The sequence below is a fragment of the Panicum virgatum genome, chromosome 5K (genome assembly GCF_016808335.1).
Source record: "Panicum virgatum strain AP13 chromosome 5K, P.virgatum_v5, whole genome shotgun sequence".
Classification (NCBI taxonomy): domain Eukaryota; kingdom Viridiplantae; phylum Streptophyta; class Magnoliopsida; order Poales; family Poaceae; genus Panicum; species Panicum virgatum.
Window position 1 is genome coordinate 55,831,253 of NC_053140.1, and position 13,507 is coordinate 55,844,759.

General features: G+C 48.0%; 3 protein-coding genes across 6 annotated transcripts; all 3 read right to left on the minus strand.

Moving 5' to 3' along the window:
- Positions 1-2,761: 2,761 nt before the first annotated feature.
- LOC120708768 (NDR1/HIN1-like protein 10) lies at positions 2,762-4,128 on the minus strand. Its single transcript, XM_039994166.1, has one exon. The coding sequence runs from the start codon at positions 3,951-3,953 to the stop codon at positions 3,231-3,233; it is 723 nt and encodes a 240-aa protein (XP_039850100.1). The 5' UTR covers positions 3,954-4,128; the 3' UTR covers positions 2,762-3,230.
- A 1,485-nt stretch (positions 4,129-5,613) lies between these two features.
- LOC120710269 (NDR1/HIN1-like protein 10) lies at positions 5,614-6,252 on the minus strand. The gene has a single exon (XM_039995908.1). The coding sequence runs from the start codon at positions 6,250-6,252 to the stop codon at positions 5,614-5,616; it is 639 nt and encodes a 212-aa protein (XP_039851842.1).
- An 829-nt stretch (positions 6,253-7,081) lies between these two features.
- On the minus strand, positions 7,082-13,166 carry LOC120708770 (serine/threonine-protein kinase Nek5-like). 4 transcript variants are annotated; one of them, XM_039994169.1, is made up of 15 exons: positions 12,915-13,166; positions 12,339-12,575; positions 12,176-12,242; positions 12,016-12,081; positions 11,886-11,932; positions 11,710-11,755; positions 11,541-11,621; positions 11,425-11,467; positions 11,295-11,344; positions 11,031-11,112; positions 10,901-10,950; positions 9,812-9,885; positions 9,541-9,592; positions 8,830-9,441; positions 7,082-8,746 (listed from the first exon to the last, which is right to left on the minus strand). In XM_039994169.1, exons 2-15 carry the CDS (start codon positions 12,434-12,436, stop codon positions 7,328-7,330), a joined length of 2,787 nt encoding a protein of 928 aa, XP_039850103.1. In that variant the 5' UTR covers positions 12,437-12,575; positions 12,915-13,166; the 3' UTR covers positions 7,082-7,327. The 4 variants fall into 4 exon arrangements, with proteins under 4 accessions (XP_039850103.1, XP_039850104.1, XP_039850102.1 ...); XM_039994170.1 differs by lacking the exon at positions 12,915-13,166 and adding an exon at positions 12,699-12,812; XM_039994168.1 differs by lacking the exon at positions 12,915-13,166 and having other exon boundaries at positions 12,339-12,832.
- Positions 13,167-13,507: the final 341 nt, after the last annotated feature.

Consider the following 13,507-nt stretch of genomic DNA (forward strand, 5'->3'; position numbering starts at 1 on the left):
CTGATAGAATGTTGTGGTTGGGTTACTGTGCAGCACATGCTACCTTGGCCACCTGTGCAGTGTGAGTTGCAGATTGATGGGTTCATCTGGGAACTAGTGGTTAATATTTTTCAGTATCTTTCAGAATACATGAGATGTCTGGCATTTGTGGTGGGAGATAAACTTGTTCTGGTGTCTGTAAAAGGGAAGTTTTTGTCGTTTCAGTGCTACCCAAATGGAGTTAAATTTTTAATATTCAGTGGCTATCTGTTGTTTTCTACTAGCAAGAGCAAGAGGTATTGGAAGGATCAGAATTGGGATACGAAGTTTTGTGCCAAACTACAACTTTCCAGTAATCACATACTTCACAATTCAGATCAGACAGATGTGCTTCAATATTTGACATATCTGGTAAAGCCACGGCAGAAGCTAGATAATGGGCTCTTGGCTATCATAATAGAGGAGAAGCAAGTGATCCTTTGGGATCCTGGTGGTGATCAATATTTTCCTGATGGATGTAAATCTATTGATTACTTGGTCGACCATGTACCGCATCCTACCACAGCACCTGTTATTTTGGTTGGTGTCTCAGACATGTCTTGTGGTGGTTCTGCTGCAGTTCTTCTTTCATATCAAATTGATTTGGTCTGGGCCCTTGTTCACCCCTCAATTCAGTTTGCTTGGAGTACTCATGGTCAGCTTGGACCTCACATGTTCATGTTGATTGTTTCTAAATTATCATGCTCGTTTATTCTACTGCCTGAGGTACCAAGAGCTGTAGTCATCCAGATTCAAGATTATTATGCTGATGACAGCAAGGAAAAGTCTGATCTTGTGTTTCAACTACCTGCTCCTTGCAACAACAGCAAGGTCAGTAATTCATGGATGACAGTTGTGCTTATTCAGGAGCTTCTTTTTCTCAAGTGTTGCATGGTGGATCAGTACTGGGACAAATTATCACTATTTGGCAATATCACTATCAAGACAGATTCCTGCATGGTACTTGACATGCTTGAGAGGTCTAGAGCTACAAAAATTATGTTGGTTGAAGTAGGTGGAGATGACAAGTGGTATTTTATTCAGTCCATAGTACCAAAGTTTGATGTCAACGGCAATGGGAAATATGGCAGGGAGAGTTCAAGAATTGCTGGATGTGTTCGCAAGCCACTTTCCATACTTCACTTCTACAGCCTAGTGATCGAAGATCCATGACGGTCCCAATGTCAATGGACGGTCCTATTACATACATACTTATACAAGTAAAGTTGCAGCTTGGGGGCAAGCTGCTGCTTATGGAGGGAGGAATGTCAGGATCACTATACCTATTATGTCTCGTTTTGGGCTTAGGAACCGACGTTTCCTACCGGGCCTGCGTGCCTATTATTCATTGGGCTAAGCCCATGTAACCAGCTAGCTACTTATACCTAGAGAGCGAGGAGGAGAGACATCAATCAATCGTGTATGAACTAAACAGCTTCTTCCTCCTCAAGGCAACCGGATCTCATGCCGTTCCCGATCCATCTCTTTGATCCCCAATTCTTGCTGTTCTTCCTCGAATTTCCTTCTCCAATCCTTCCCCCGCTATCCTGCTGCTAACACGTACGTGCTCGCGCCTGGCTACAAACCCACCCCAATCAGCGCCTACACGGTGGTCGGTGGCTCGGACATCTGGATATCGACACCGGACATCGGCACCTACTCCTTCAGCACATCGGCCGGCACATGGAGCAGGGCCGGCAAGTGGGGTGCTCCCCTTCCGCGGCCGCGCTGACTACATCCCCGAGTGCAGCTCATGGCTTGGCTTCTCATCCAGAAGTGGCCTGCTCTGCTTGGTGGACCTCAGCACCGCCTCCGAGCGTGCCAAACCTAAGGTGTCCCGTGTCCGGCGTTCTGGAGGAGGTGATGCAAGAGTGTAAGGGATGGATCTTGAGTCGCTCGTACCTTGTGCGCCTGGGTTCGGCCAGATTCTGCGTCGCCAGATTCTTTGACAGGCAGTGCAATCATGTCACCAAGGAAGGCTATGTCTACCGGCAGCGCGAGACATCTGTCATCTTCACTGGATTTGTGATGGACTTGGATGGGCCTGGAGGATCGCTCCGGATGACGAAGCACAAGTCTCGCCGTTACATGATCCCGGACATAGGCATTATTGGCATTGGCTGGGTGTTTTGAGTTGCACGTGCAACCAAATTGCAGTGTCAAAACTGAACATACTATAATATCTATGTGCTTCAGTTGCCACCAGAGTTGTCCTCCAAGCTTTTGTATCTTTTTCAATGTATTACCATTTGAACCGCTGTAAGAATCTTTCTTATTCAGCTGTTTTCCATGCTGTATGTATTGTTAGTGCTGAGTTTTGGTTACCGCCAAAGGCTATTGTTCTGGTCGTTTGAACCAAAATAATCGTGCACATCTTGAGAGAATGGCTGGTTCGCTACAGCTTCTGGACATTTTGAGGTTTATTATCAGTATTAACGATCTCCACCAAGAGCAGGCTCTGAAGATATGATTACAAGATGAGATGAAGGAAAATACTAGGCCTCATGGGAAATTTGAGGCCACTAATAAGGCCACATCATGGAAGGCTGCCTCATGGGAAATGAAATACTTGCTGCTGGTTTTACGACAGGTAGCAGCCTCAGAATGTGTGCGTTCAAACTTTCAGCTTGTTTGTGTTTTCAGCCTCAGATATTAGATAACAGCCTCAAAGCGAATGCAATGAAACTCAATTCTGCAGCTCAGTCGACATAGACAGTGTTTGTATTTCTTCAGAGGCAGTATATAGATTTGTCTCCACCCATATAGTATAATCTCAAGAGCCAAAGTCCAGATTGGACTTCTAAAGAAATACATGGTTTTGCTCCAATGCTTCAATCACTAATTACAATCTCAGTATACTAGCAGGCACAGTTAACTTAAGGGGATGTGTTTTTAAGCTTTCGTAGGAAAACTGTATGCGTGACTGGCTGGATTTAGCAGGGTTTATGTAAACTCTAAAGCGTGGAGCTTGTACAGACTACAAACCTTAATAATCTGTGAAGATAACTACGGAACACAAAGTTCAAGTTTATTATGCATAAAAAAACAAAAGAATGATCACGCGCCCAAAAGACATTTACAAACAGCAGGTGAAACAAAGACACTGTCAAGTGTCAACGGCATTGTCCCCGACTCCCCGGCCGGCCAACAAAGATAAGCTGTCTAAGGACACACGCCTTTGGAGTTTGGACGATCGGGCAACTGGGCAAGGATCAGAAGTCGACGTCGCACCTCGTCCCCAGCATCGTCATCGCCGTGGCGTTCGCGTTGCCGCCGGCGGCGGGCACCGGCAGCCGCAGCACGCAGGTGATCTTGCTCTTGTAATCGTGCACGCGGAAGACCCTGACCTTGAAGCTCAGGTCCGAGTACACCCTCACCTTGATGTAGTAGAACCCCTCCCCGTTCTCCCTCCGGTACGTGCGCCGCACGTCGTCGTCGCCGTCCACCGCCGCCGAGCCGCTGAACGCGGCCGTGATCCGGGCGTCGCTCTTGCTGCCCACGTAGAACGGCTGCAGCGGGCTGAAGCCGAACCGCTCGCCGTCGTAGAGCGCCTGCGCCTCGGCGTACTCGTACCGGATCCAGAACCGGTTGGGGTTCCTCAGGCGGATGGTCACCGTGAGGTTGTACTGGAGGAGGTCCCCGCCGCCGCTGCCGGCGCCGGCGCCGAGGTCGAAGCGGGAGAGCGCGGCGGAGTCGGCGTACGCCTTGGGGGTGTCCGGGCGGAAGATGAGCCAGAGCACCAGGGTGGCCGCGCCGAGCACGATGACGGCCAGCGCCACGACCTTGAAGAGGAAGCACAGCAGGCAGCGCGGCCCGCCGCAGCCACGGTGCGGGCGGGACGGCGGCGGGTAGTACGCCGGCTGCGGCGGAGGGATCGGCGGGCCGTAGAACCCGGCGTTCAGCGGCGACTGCTGCTGCTTCTCGTAGGCCGCCATTTCGCTCGGTCGGAAATTACAAGCGCGCGGAGTGCAGAATTTGCTTGAGACCGCGATGGATTGGTGATGGATGGATACACGATCAATCTATCCGGTGATTATTTATACGCAGGGATTGAGATGGCAGACACGGTGAAACGGGAGACTTTGGAAGCGCGTCTCGTTTTTTCAGAGTTCGAGACGCGTCTGGTTTTTTCCGTTGGTACGACTCGTTGCTTTTCTTTAGTTTCGTGTAGCTAGATAGGTTTGAGCGGCAAACTTGTAGCTGCTGCTTACGTTTCGTGTGTGGAAAAACCGGGCTAAGGAACCAATAAAGGGAGCCAGAGATGTCGGCTTCGGCGAAAGTTCGTCGATCGACCGGCCGTGTTTTGGCTGAAATTTCGGCGATCTAGGTTGGGAGTTCGCCTGGAGTCTGAACATGGATATTAGCATGCAGCAGAGCGAGCGAGACCGGAGGCAGTTGATGACTTTTTTTTATTAAGCATACCTGTATTAGATTAGTAGGAAAACAAACAGCACAAGTACACGTGCACACACAGGCGTGCTCTGGAAGGATACAGAAGGACAGGTGTCCACCAACTTTGCACAAAAACCCCTATGACATAAGAGAAATACAAACAAAACTGAGAGGAGCTCTGTGCCTGCCACCAACAGCTTCCGCCATGGATCCTCGCAGCTGCAGCTAGCACTAGGAACCAGAGACGACGACAACCACCAGAAACCAGGAGGGCGCGCCAAATCGCCGAAGCTTTCGCAGGAGCCGCAAAAGAAGCCGCCCCAAAGGACGAGCAAAAACACGATGTAGTGCAGCGGCCGGGGAAGCACCCCATGCGCACCTGGTCCAGGGCCATGGCAAGCAGCCAAGACGCGCCGTGAAGAATCATGGACACACACCACCACGCCAACAAACCCAGCACCAGGCCTTCTCTTCCAACAAAAAAGGGCTCGGCCGCCGCCACAAGAAGCAGGAGCGGCACGCACCTATGGGCTCCAAAGCAGACCCTCCCACAGTAGTCGTAGAAGACAGAACTGGAGAGGTCGAGCCACCCGTACCTCAAGATGGCGCCGGAGCCAACGCCATCATGGCGAGAAGGATGGAGGCACTTATTCCTCTGCAGCGACGTCGATCTCGCCTCGACGTCGTCGCCTGGAAGACAAAGCTCCCTCCCATGTCGGATCGCCGTCATGGGAGGAGCAAGAACTAGCGTACCTAGTACAAGCCTATTAGCTAATATACACTCCGCGCGACGAACTCGAGGTTCCCCATCCCCTCCGGGGCCGACGAGGCCGCCGCAGAAGTGGGGGAGCCGCCGAAATCGCCGCCGGAAGCGAGCTCGCCCTGGATTCGCCCTTCTGTACTGTAGCAAGGGGGAAACGAGTCGAGAGAAATCGTGTGGCCTCGGCAGTTGATGACTTGATCGCGAAAACGGACCAGGGAAAATTCTGTGTGTTCACACTGCTCTCTTCTTCCTCGTTCAGCGTCTCCTTCCGATTCCTCAGTTTTTTTCCAGCCCACAGCCCATGACATGCATGCACATAATTATCCAGCCCACAGTCTAAATCTTAAGAAAAAAAAACTTGGGTCCTTTGGACCGACCCCCATGGGCCGACTGGAGACCTTCCCCTTCTTTCCCTTTTTACACAAGAACTTCCCAATCGATCAGAAGTCGATGACAATGCACTCGACCCAACCCGACGCCACCAACAGCTTCAGCGCCAGGTGGCACTTGACTGTCAGCGTGGTCGCCGTGGTGGTGGTCAGCTCGCCGAACTTGTACCGCACCACCCCTTCCACCCACAGGTCCACGGGGAACACCTCCGTCCTGTTGTCCTCGCCGAACGCATCGGCGTTCAGGTTCAGGCCCACCAGCGATATGCCCACGAGCAGCGCCGGCGCCGTGTCCGTGCGCCTCGTGCCCTGGAACGACAGCGGCAGCGCGGCGCGGCCGAAGCGCACGCCCTGGTACAGCCCCTCCGCCCGGAGCTGGTCGTCGTAGTAGATGGACACGCGCCGGTTGGGGTTCGTGACGGCCAGCGCCGCCGTGAGGTTGTACGAGAGCGCTGGGGTGGTCGACGCGGCGGTGCTGAGGTCGAAGCCGGAGAGCGTCGCGGTGGCGACGGCGACCTGGATCGTCCGGGGCCGGTAGATGAGCCAGATGAGGAGCGCGAGGGCGCCGATGAGAAAGCACACGCCGATGAAGGCTCTGACCAGGATGCGGAACAGGCTCAGGCGGCGGCGGAGGAGGAGGGTACGGGGGAGGGCCGGCGGTGGACACGTAGGTGAGCTCGCTGTAGCCATAGACAACTCCTTCCTGTGGATGGTTCATGGCTAGCTGGAGGGAGACGAGGTGACACCAGGGGCTCTGCCTTGTTCAATGCTGATGACGTGTGATATATAACAGTTCAAGACAACATCGACGATGCGTTCAAGAGGCTCTTCGGATCTTCCATGGAGCCCATCCATTGATGCCACTTAGAAGTAATAAAATTTTATCAATCCCTCAGTGTGCTCATTGAGTCCTAGCCAAGGGCGAGTGACGACATTACTCAAGATTTGTCGTCCTTGCTAGCATTAGCAGCGGCGGCAGCCAGCCAGCAACACAACAGAGAAAAGCCAAGAGGTGCACAAGAAAAACCAAGCGGGAACACCGGCCGCGGCCGGCGCAAATAGCAAAGCTGTTCGGAACAGATGGAGATGCAACTGTAACCGGGAAATAATGCTACAGCTTTCCTTTCAAAAAATAATGCTACAGTCTTAGAGATGTGAATGTGATAAAGAGAGAGTGGCAAGAGAACGAAGGATCTCAGGTCCCAACACCCAACGGAAGAGCATCCCTTATACGGCAACAGAAAAATACTTGTACGCATGTAGGATGACAGTTCTGCAGTAGAAGATGAAACATTACGGCTACATCATATAGCATGAAGCCCTACAAGGCTACATGGACAAAAACAGATGTGAATGTCTGGTGCAACAACCAGCTTATCAAATATGTAAACAGTGTAACCAAAATACATATACGGGATGATTTAGGAGTAGTTGACACACCGACAACAATTGCAAACACATCCTGTATTTTTCTCGGTAGAATTCAGGTAATCTCGGAGCACAACTTAGGAAAAAGAGATACGGCATCAAAGTAGTCTTTCCGTTAACTTGATCGTGTAAAATTTAACATTATCTCTGGCATACCTTATTTTTCTGTTTACAAGTTTGGCTATTTACAACATGTGCTGTAAAGAATGGCGAACTATCAAGACTGAAACGTGGGACTCACATTGTCAGACGAGGGATATGAACAAGACAACTATTGCTGATTCAGAGCGCACACAGAAAGTAACCGAGAAAAAAAAAGGGCAAAGTCTATGTGTATTCACGCTGAACTGCGGCTTGCTTCATCATTCATCAAGCCTTTGAAACTTTTAGCTAACCATATTGCCGTTTCTCGAGGGGACACCTTGGCCTTCCCGAATGGCTTGAGAACAATCGCAAGCTCCTCCAGCCTGCTGTGTTCTAGAAGCTCCGCAGAAAGCTCTAAGAGTCCTTCAAGAGCCTCAGCTCGCTGCCTGAAGGATGTAACATCTAGTGTTTCCTTAGGTGGAGCTGCTTCCTCCTTAAACCCGTTGTTGGTCACTGGTGTATTTCCTTCCGATATGGTGGACAATTTTATTAGGTCCGTACTGGCTGGTTTCTGAATGGTAGTATTAGCTTCTACAGCGCTTGGCTTCAGTGTAGCAGAATCAACAAGTCCTGAAGGTATCAGGTTTGGCTGGATGCTTCTTACATCTCTCTCTTCTCTTACCACGTTAAGAAGTTTTCCAACGTCAGTGCTCTGTGCTCCCGTTTCCCTTAATGCCTGCTCACCATTGACATGGGAACTGCTATAGCTTATGACATGTATAACATCCTCAACTGGAGGATTTAAATGGGGCGCTGGTGATTTCTTTGAAGACTGGAGAGGAAAAGATACTTTATCTGGAGTAATGCCCGTTGTTGTTCTTGGAACAAATGAAGCAACTTCTGGTACTGATGAAAGCAGTTCCTGCACTGTGAATTTGTCTTCATCACTTTGTACAGTAACTGTGTCACTATCCTGGCCCACCTTGCTAGAGGGCATGTCATCCTTGCAGATAAACTCTTGTTCATCAGAAGATGGCCCCATGGCTGAGATTGGACTAATATCACCATCACGAGTCATTTTCTTCTGAAAATTGGTTGTTTTGACCTCTGAACTTGGTTCAGTTGTTCCGCCATGCGCTTGTATAGTAGTGTCAGGGACCAAACATTTGCAGGATGGTACCAAGTAGGTTGGTGAGCCAGGTTCAGATGGTTCAGATCGGTTGGTGTTCTCAGGATAACCTACTGTTGAACTGGAGCAAGCTGTACTTTCTTCCTGGGTTGCTACAGCCCTAGGTGGAGCAGATTTCGCCCGTGAATTGCCTAGCTTTCTCTGAGTACCATCCAGCTGACTTGGAGGAACCATTGGAAAACCTGGAAGTTCCACAAGAGCACTGTTTGGAATATGGGGAGGTCGGCAAGGACTTTTTGCATGCTCGGCCATGACGACCTTATTGTGAGCTCGTTTTATCCCAGTATGTTGACGGCTTGGACTCGCTGCTCCTTGCCTCCGAGCAGGAATACTTGTGCATCTAACGAAACTCGGTGGTGTTTTGTTCTTAGCCTTCCCTGTAGCAGCAGCATCAACATTTCCCCCGAACTGCTTGGCAGGGTCTGGATGTAGCCGCTCATCTAATTTATTTTTAACTGTCGATGAATGCTCAACAATTGGTGACTACAAGATACAACCAGAAGAAAAGTTAGCAACACGGGAAACTGGGTTTAGAGCACACAAAAAAGAAAAACATTGATCCTTACCAAATGTTTCAAGGGAGGAGATGCTTGTCCCCGTTTCACAGATTCTTCAAAGCTTACCCTTGCCGATTCATGTGACATCACTTCACTAGACCTTGAACTGGAGGAAATATCAGTGTGCTTTGAGTCATCAGATGAGCGCTCCCTGTTGCCGGGTGAATTTAGCTTTACACGGCTAGCTCTCACTGGTGAACTGCTTTCCCTGAACTTGCTCTCCTCTCTTAGAGTTGTTAGTACCTTCTTAATGATTTTTGGTTGCTTATTCTCGTGTCTAAGATGCTGATTATTATGTATGGATTTAGATGAGTCTTGTCTCTCCAGTTCAGGACCAACAGTATCTTTATGGCTCCGAAGATCAGTACTTTCAGCACCTTCAGTATCAATGGTGTTGTTAGAACTTGAAGCTGGTCCTGATGTATTTCTTTCACTTGATTGTATACTGTCCATATCACTGGCAGAAATGCTACTGCACTGACTCCCAGACATACTTCTCTGGCTGCTCCGTGAACTGGTGATTGGTTTCTCTGGTGATCGACCGGGATGTAATATATCAGCAAATGGACGATATTGATTAACATAAGGTTGCAGGTATGGGCTTTTTAGAATCTCGGATGCCTGTTAACAAAGTGTGACAAATACTCTCAGAACCTTATAAAGATAGCAAACAAGCATCTGGGTTGTAGTAGAGGTATCTCTGTGTCTATAGTTGCTTACAGTAGGACGATGTTCAGGACTCTTCCTCAACATGCTTTTAATAAGTGTTTTCCTGCATTCAACAGCAAGATGGCACATTTAGCTAGCTATACACAGGTAAACTCATCATAATAGTTTCAAAACATTAGAAAAATATATATGCGGACTTGAAATCATTTTCAAACAACAAAGCTGGATACCCACAGAAAAACAAGCTGGATGGAAAATTTTCTATATATGAATTATTTTTTACCAAATGTATTTTGAAGAATAGTTATTCAGGTGTGCTTACATAGACGAAGAATAGCAAGTAGGCAAAGGACCAATGGAGGAGCGATTTATCTTACTTATCAGTCCAGCCATATCCTGAAAGAAATATAAAAGGATTTTTAAGCTCACCTGAACAGTTTTGAATGTAATAACACCATCACATGGTAAAGGCAGAGGGATATGAAGCTGAGGCATGGCAGCAATTTGATAATGTTCAGTTGCAAAGAACTGATGTTTACATCATTCAAAATTTCTGAAAGTCCGTGAGACAATATCTATATCGTTCACAGACCTCCAGAAGTGAATTTCCTGGATGGATCATGAAGAACTTTGATCCAATATGTTAGTGAACCTGAATAATAAACTTATCCTTCTCTTGTATAATGCTTGGTATAGCATGCTCATGAAATGTGAACTCTCATATACATCAAGAGGGGAAGGAAGTCGGGGGGGGGGGGGGGGGGGCTGTTCTCTGAAAGTCATTATTTTCATGATAATGACAAACATCTACCCAAGAGTCAGCCACAGTAAAGACCGAATAGATCAATATTTCTATGTTGTCTGGTCTTTTTTGTGATTAATTAAATGAAATTGATTGTTCGATGTAGATGCTAATGTCACAACCTCTTTATGGAAGATGCCCAGTCACTCTTCCTTGCTATGGCTAGCGTCTGAATTCTGTAAACCAAAATAGTTCACATATTGTGACAATTCAGAACAGCCACTGAAAAAGTGGATCTGATGTTCTAGGTATCTTTCATTTTCGATAGCAACACGCACAGCTAACAGCTCAATTTATATCAAAGGCTCTGGTTTAGTCTTGTCCTTCCAGTAGGCAGCTTAGGGGCATTCAGCATCAATTAGAGCATCTTATCTTTAATCAATCTGTAGCAACATGTCACAGATGGATGTGTTTCAACGTTAATTTATAATTTGCTCTCCGCATAGGGTGGGCAAACCACTGAGCATTGTTGGAAATAGGACCTGAACCCAAGTTGACAATGAAGGTGGCAGACAAATAGACTAAAACTAAACCATCTTTGAATAGAAACTAGTGTTAAATATGGTAGTGGATAGTGATGCAAGGAGTATACGCCAAATAAGAACTCACAAAAGCCTTGAAAGCAGGCCGATGAGCAGCCATCTCATACATGCAACATCCTGGATAGACATATATCAGTTAAAAAAGACGGCTAACATCAATTCATTTAAATATCTCTATATAAGAACGAAAACATTACCAAGAGACCATATGTCTGACTTGAAGCCATAAGGAATGTCTGCAAGCAACTCCGGGCACATGTAATTTGGTGTTCCCACAACCTAAGAAGCATCATTCTAGAACATAAGATTCTGATAACAGACAAGACAACTAACACAATAAATATAGAACATACAAGGATCAAATATGTGATTCCATTTTTATGCAGGGTCTCAGAACAGAAACAAACAGAAGATGAAGGAAATATTTTGTACCAATTAAAAAATAAGAGAAAAAGGATTACCGAAGAGGCTAAATCATCTGCCTTTAAAGTCTTGGCCAGGCCAAAATCTCCTGCAAGCAAAACAGAGATATTAAACCAAATAATATGGCGAAGCACAGTTGTGGTATTTGAATTAGAATATGAAGCTAACCAAGGCGAATATCCTGTTCTTTAGTGAGAAATATGTTTGAGCACTGCAAAAAAAAAGTTATACAACATTAAAACCTGCTGGATAAACTGATAGCATCACTATTCTCTGTCCCTTACCTTGAGATCTCGATGCAAAACAAAGTTTGAATGCAGGTAGTCAACAGCTAATGCCAATTGAGCAAACCATTTCAGCAGTTTCTATATGATATTCACAACAGTTAGCACAAATTTAAAATAAAAATAAAAATCAATGCGCTAACAAAGGGGGACAAAAAATAATAGCAACCTCCTCTGGGAAGTATGTCCCATTTGCTTTCTTCATCAATTCAGCCCTGTCAATAAATGAACATAATGAGATAAAAGAGTAATAAGATTACCAGTAGAAAAGCTGAACATAATGAGATAAAAGAGTAATAAGATTGCCAGTAGAAAATCTGCCTTGAGACAGCACACAACACTCACATATCACCACCTTCACAGTATCCCGTCACTATGCAAACATAGCATCCCTGTCAAAAACTCATGCGTTGAGCTGAAATAAAATGAAACCAAACGAAAAGTAGACATGGGTGCATGTTCCTAAAGAACAAACCTTCTCAACCCATGCCTCCTTGAACTCAACAATGTAAGGATGTTGCAAGCGTGCGATAAGAGCCATCTGCAGTTCCCACTTCCTCTATAAGTTCACTGAAAATAGTGCGAATTGACGACAGACAAATATAAAGGCGTAGGTACTATCTCTTTTGGCTGACCTCTTGATGGGCAGACTTGCGGCATCGCTCTGTTTGTCTTGCAAGGCGAATTTTCTTCAACACATACCTGCAGTTGCAAAGCAAGCACAAGCAGCTGTCAACTAGGCAAATTCAGGGAGGGGAGCAGACTCTGCTACTGGATTGAAGCAACTTTACACCATACTTCTTCTTCTCCGTCTTGTGGTTGACGAGGATGGCAGCACCAAAGGCGCCACGGCCAATCTGCTCCATAACCTCGTAGTGGTCCATCCGTGACTCCATGGCTCCCAACCGCTCAACACAACTGCTAATGCTCAAGAGCAGAAACACGGACTCGCCAAACTTCAGTCTCTAATATCAGAATCGCTGGCTTCGCCCGTATGCGTCGCAGCTCCAATCAACGCCGTGACCTCGGCGATTTCTGCAAAAGCCATCGAAACAGGCGTGAATCAAGCAGCTTCAGACCTTCAGTGCAGGCTCCGCAATTCAAATTCGAACGAAATATTTCCTGTTCCATCCAATCCAATCATAATCCTAACCACACCTACTAAACTCCGTCGCATAACAAGAGAACTGAAACAAGGAAACCATCAGAAACATTCGGCCACAAAAAACCCATGGCTGAAGTTCAGCCACCGTACCACGCACGCACGGCAAAAGCGTACCCCCCCCCCCATCCCTCACAGGAAAAGCTTGAGGTTCATCAACTGTGCCGCGCACAGTTCCCACCAACCGCCACCGCTCGGGACAGGGACCTTACCGCTGGCGGGCCTCTCTCTCTCTCTCCACCGACATTGGCGCCGCAGGTGCCGCGCACCGTCCGGGCCGCCGCTCCACGGCCGTGGCCTCCCACCGCTCCGGCCGAGCCCGTCTCCCGCCGCCGGCGACGGGGCGTGGGGTCGCGCCTCGGCCTCGCCGACGTCTCCGCGCCTGAGCAGCGGCTGCGCTCCGACGCTCTGCGCGGCCGCGCTGGGGGAGGATTCGGTGCGGCTTTTGATCTGGCGTCTCGTTTTTGTTGCGGTGTGTGCGCTGTTGGTGGGTTATTTAAAATCCGCATATGGGGAAGGAGGAGGCGCTTATATACGCCTCCCCCATCCTCCGCCATAACCGCGGGGTTAATGACGAGAGGGCACTAGTACTGCTTGACAGGCGACAGCGATGTGCGGGGCGATCATTTCTCCTCTCGCGATTAAAAATTAAAATTGAGGCTTGAGAGAGAGGGGGGAGTGGTGCTCACTGATTCGGAGGGATTAAAATTGAGGCTTCCTAGTAGAAACCGTTGCTGCTGCTGCGCGAATTCGGCACAAATTCATTTATTGGACCCTGATCCGATGACCAACGGACGTGAAACCT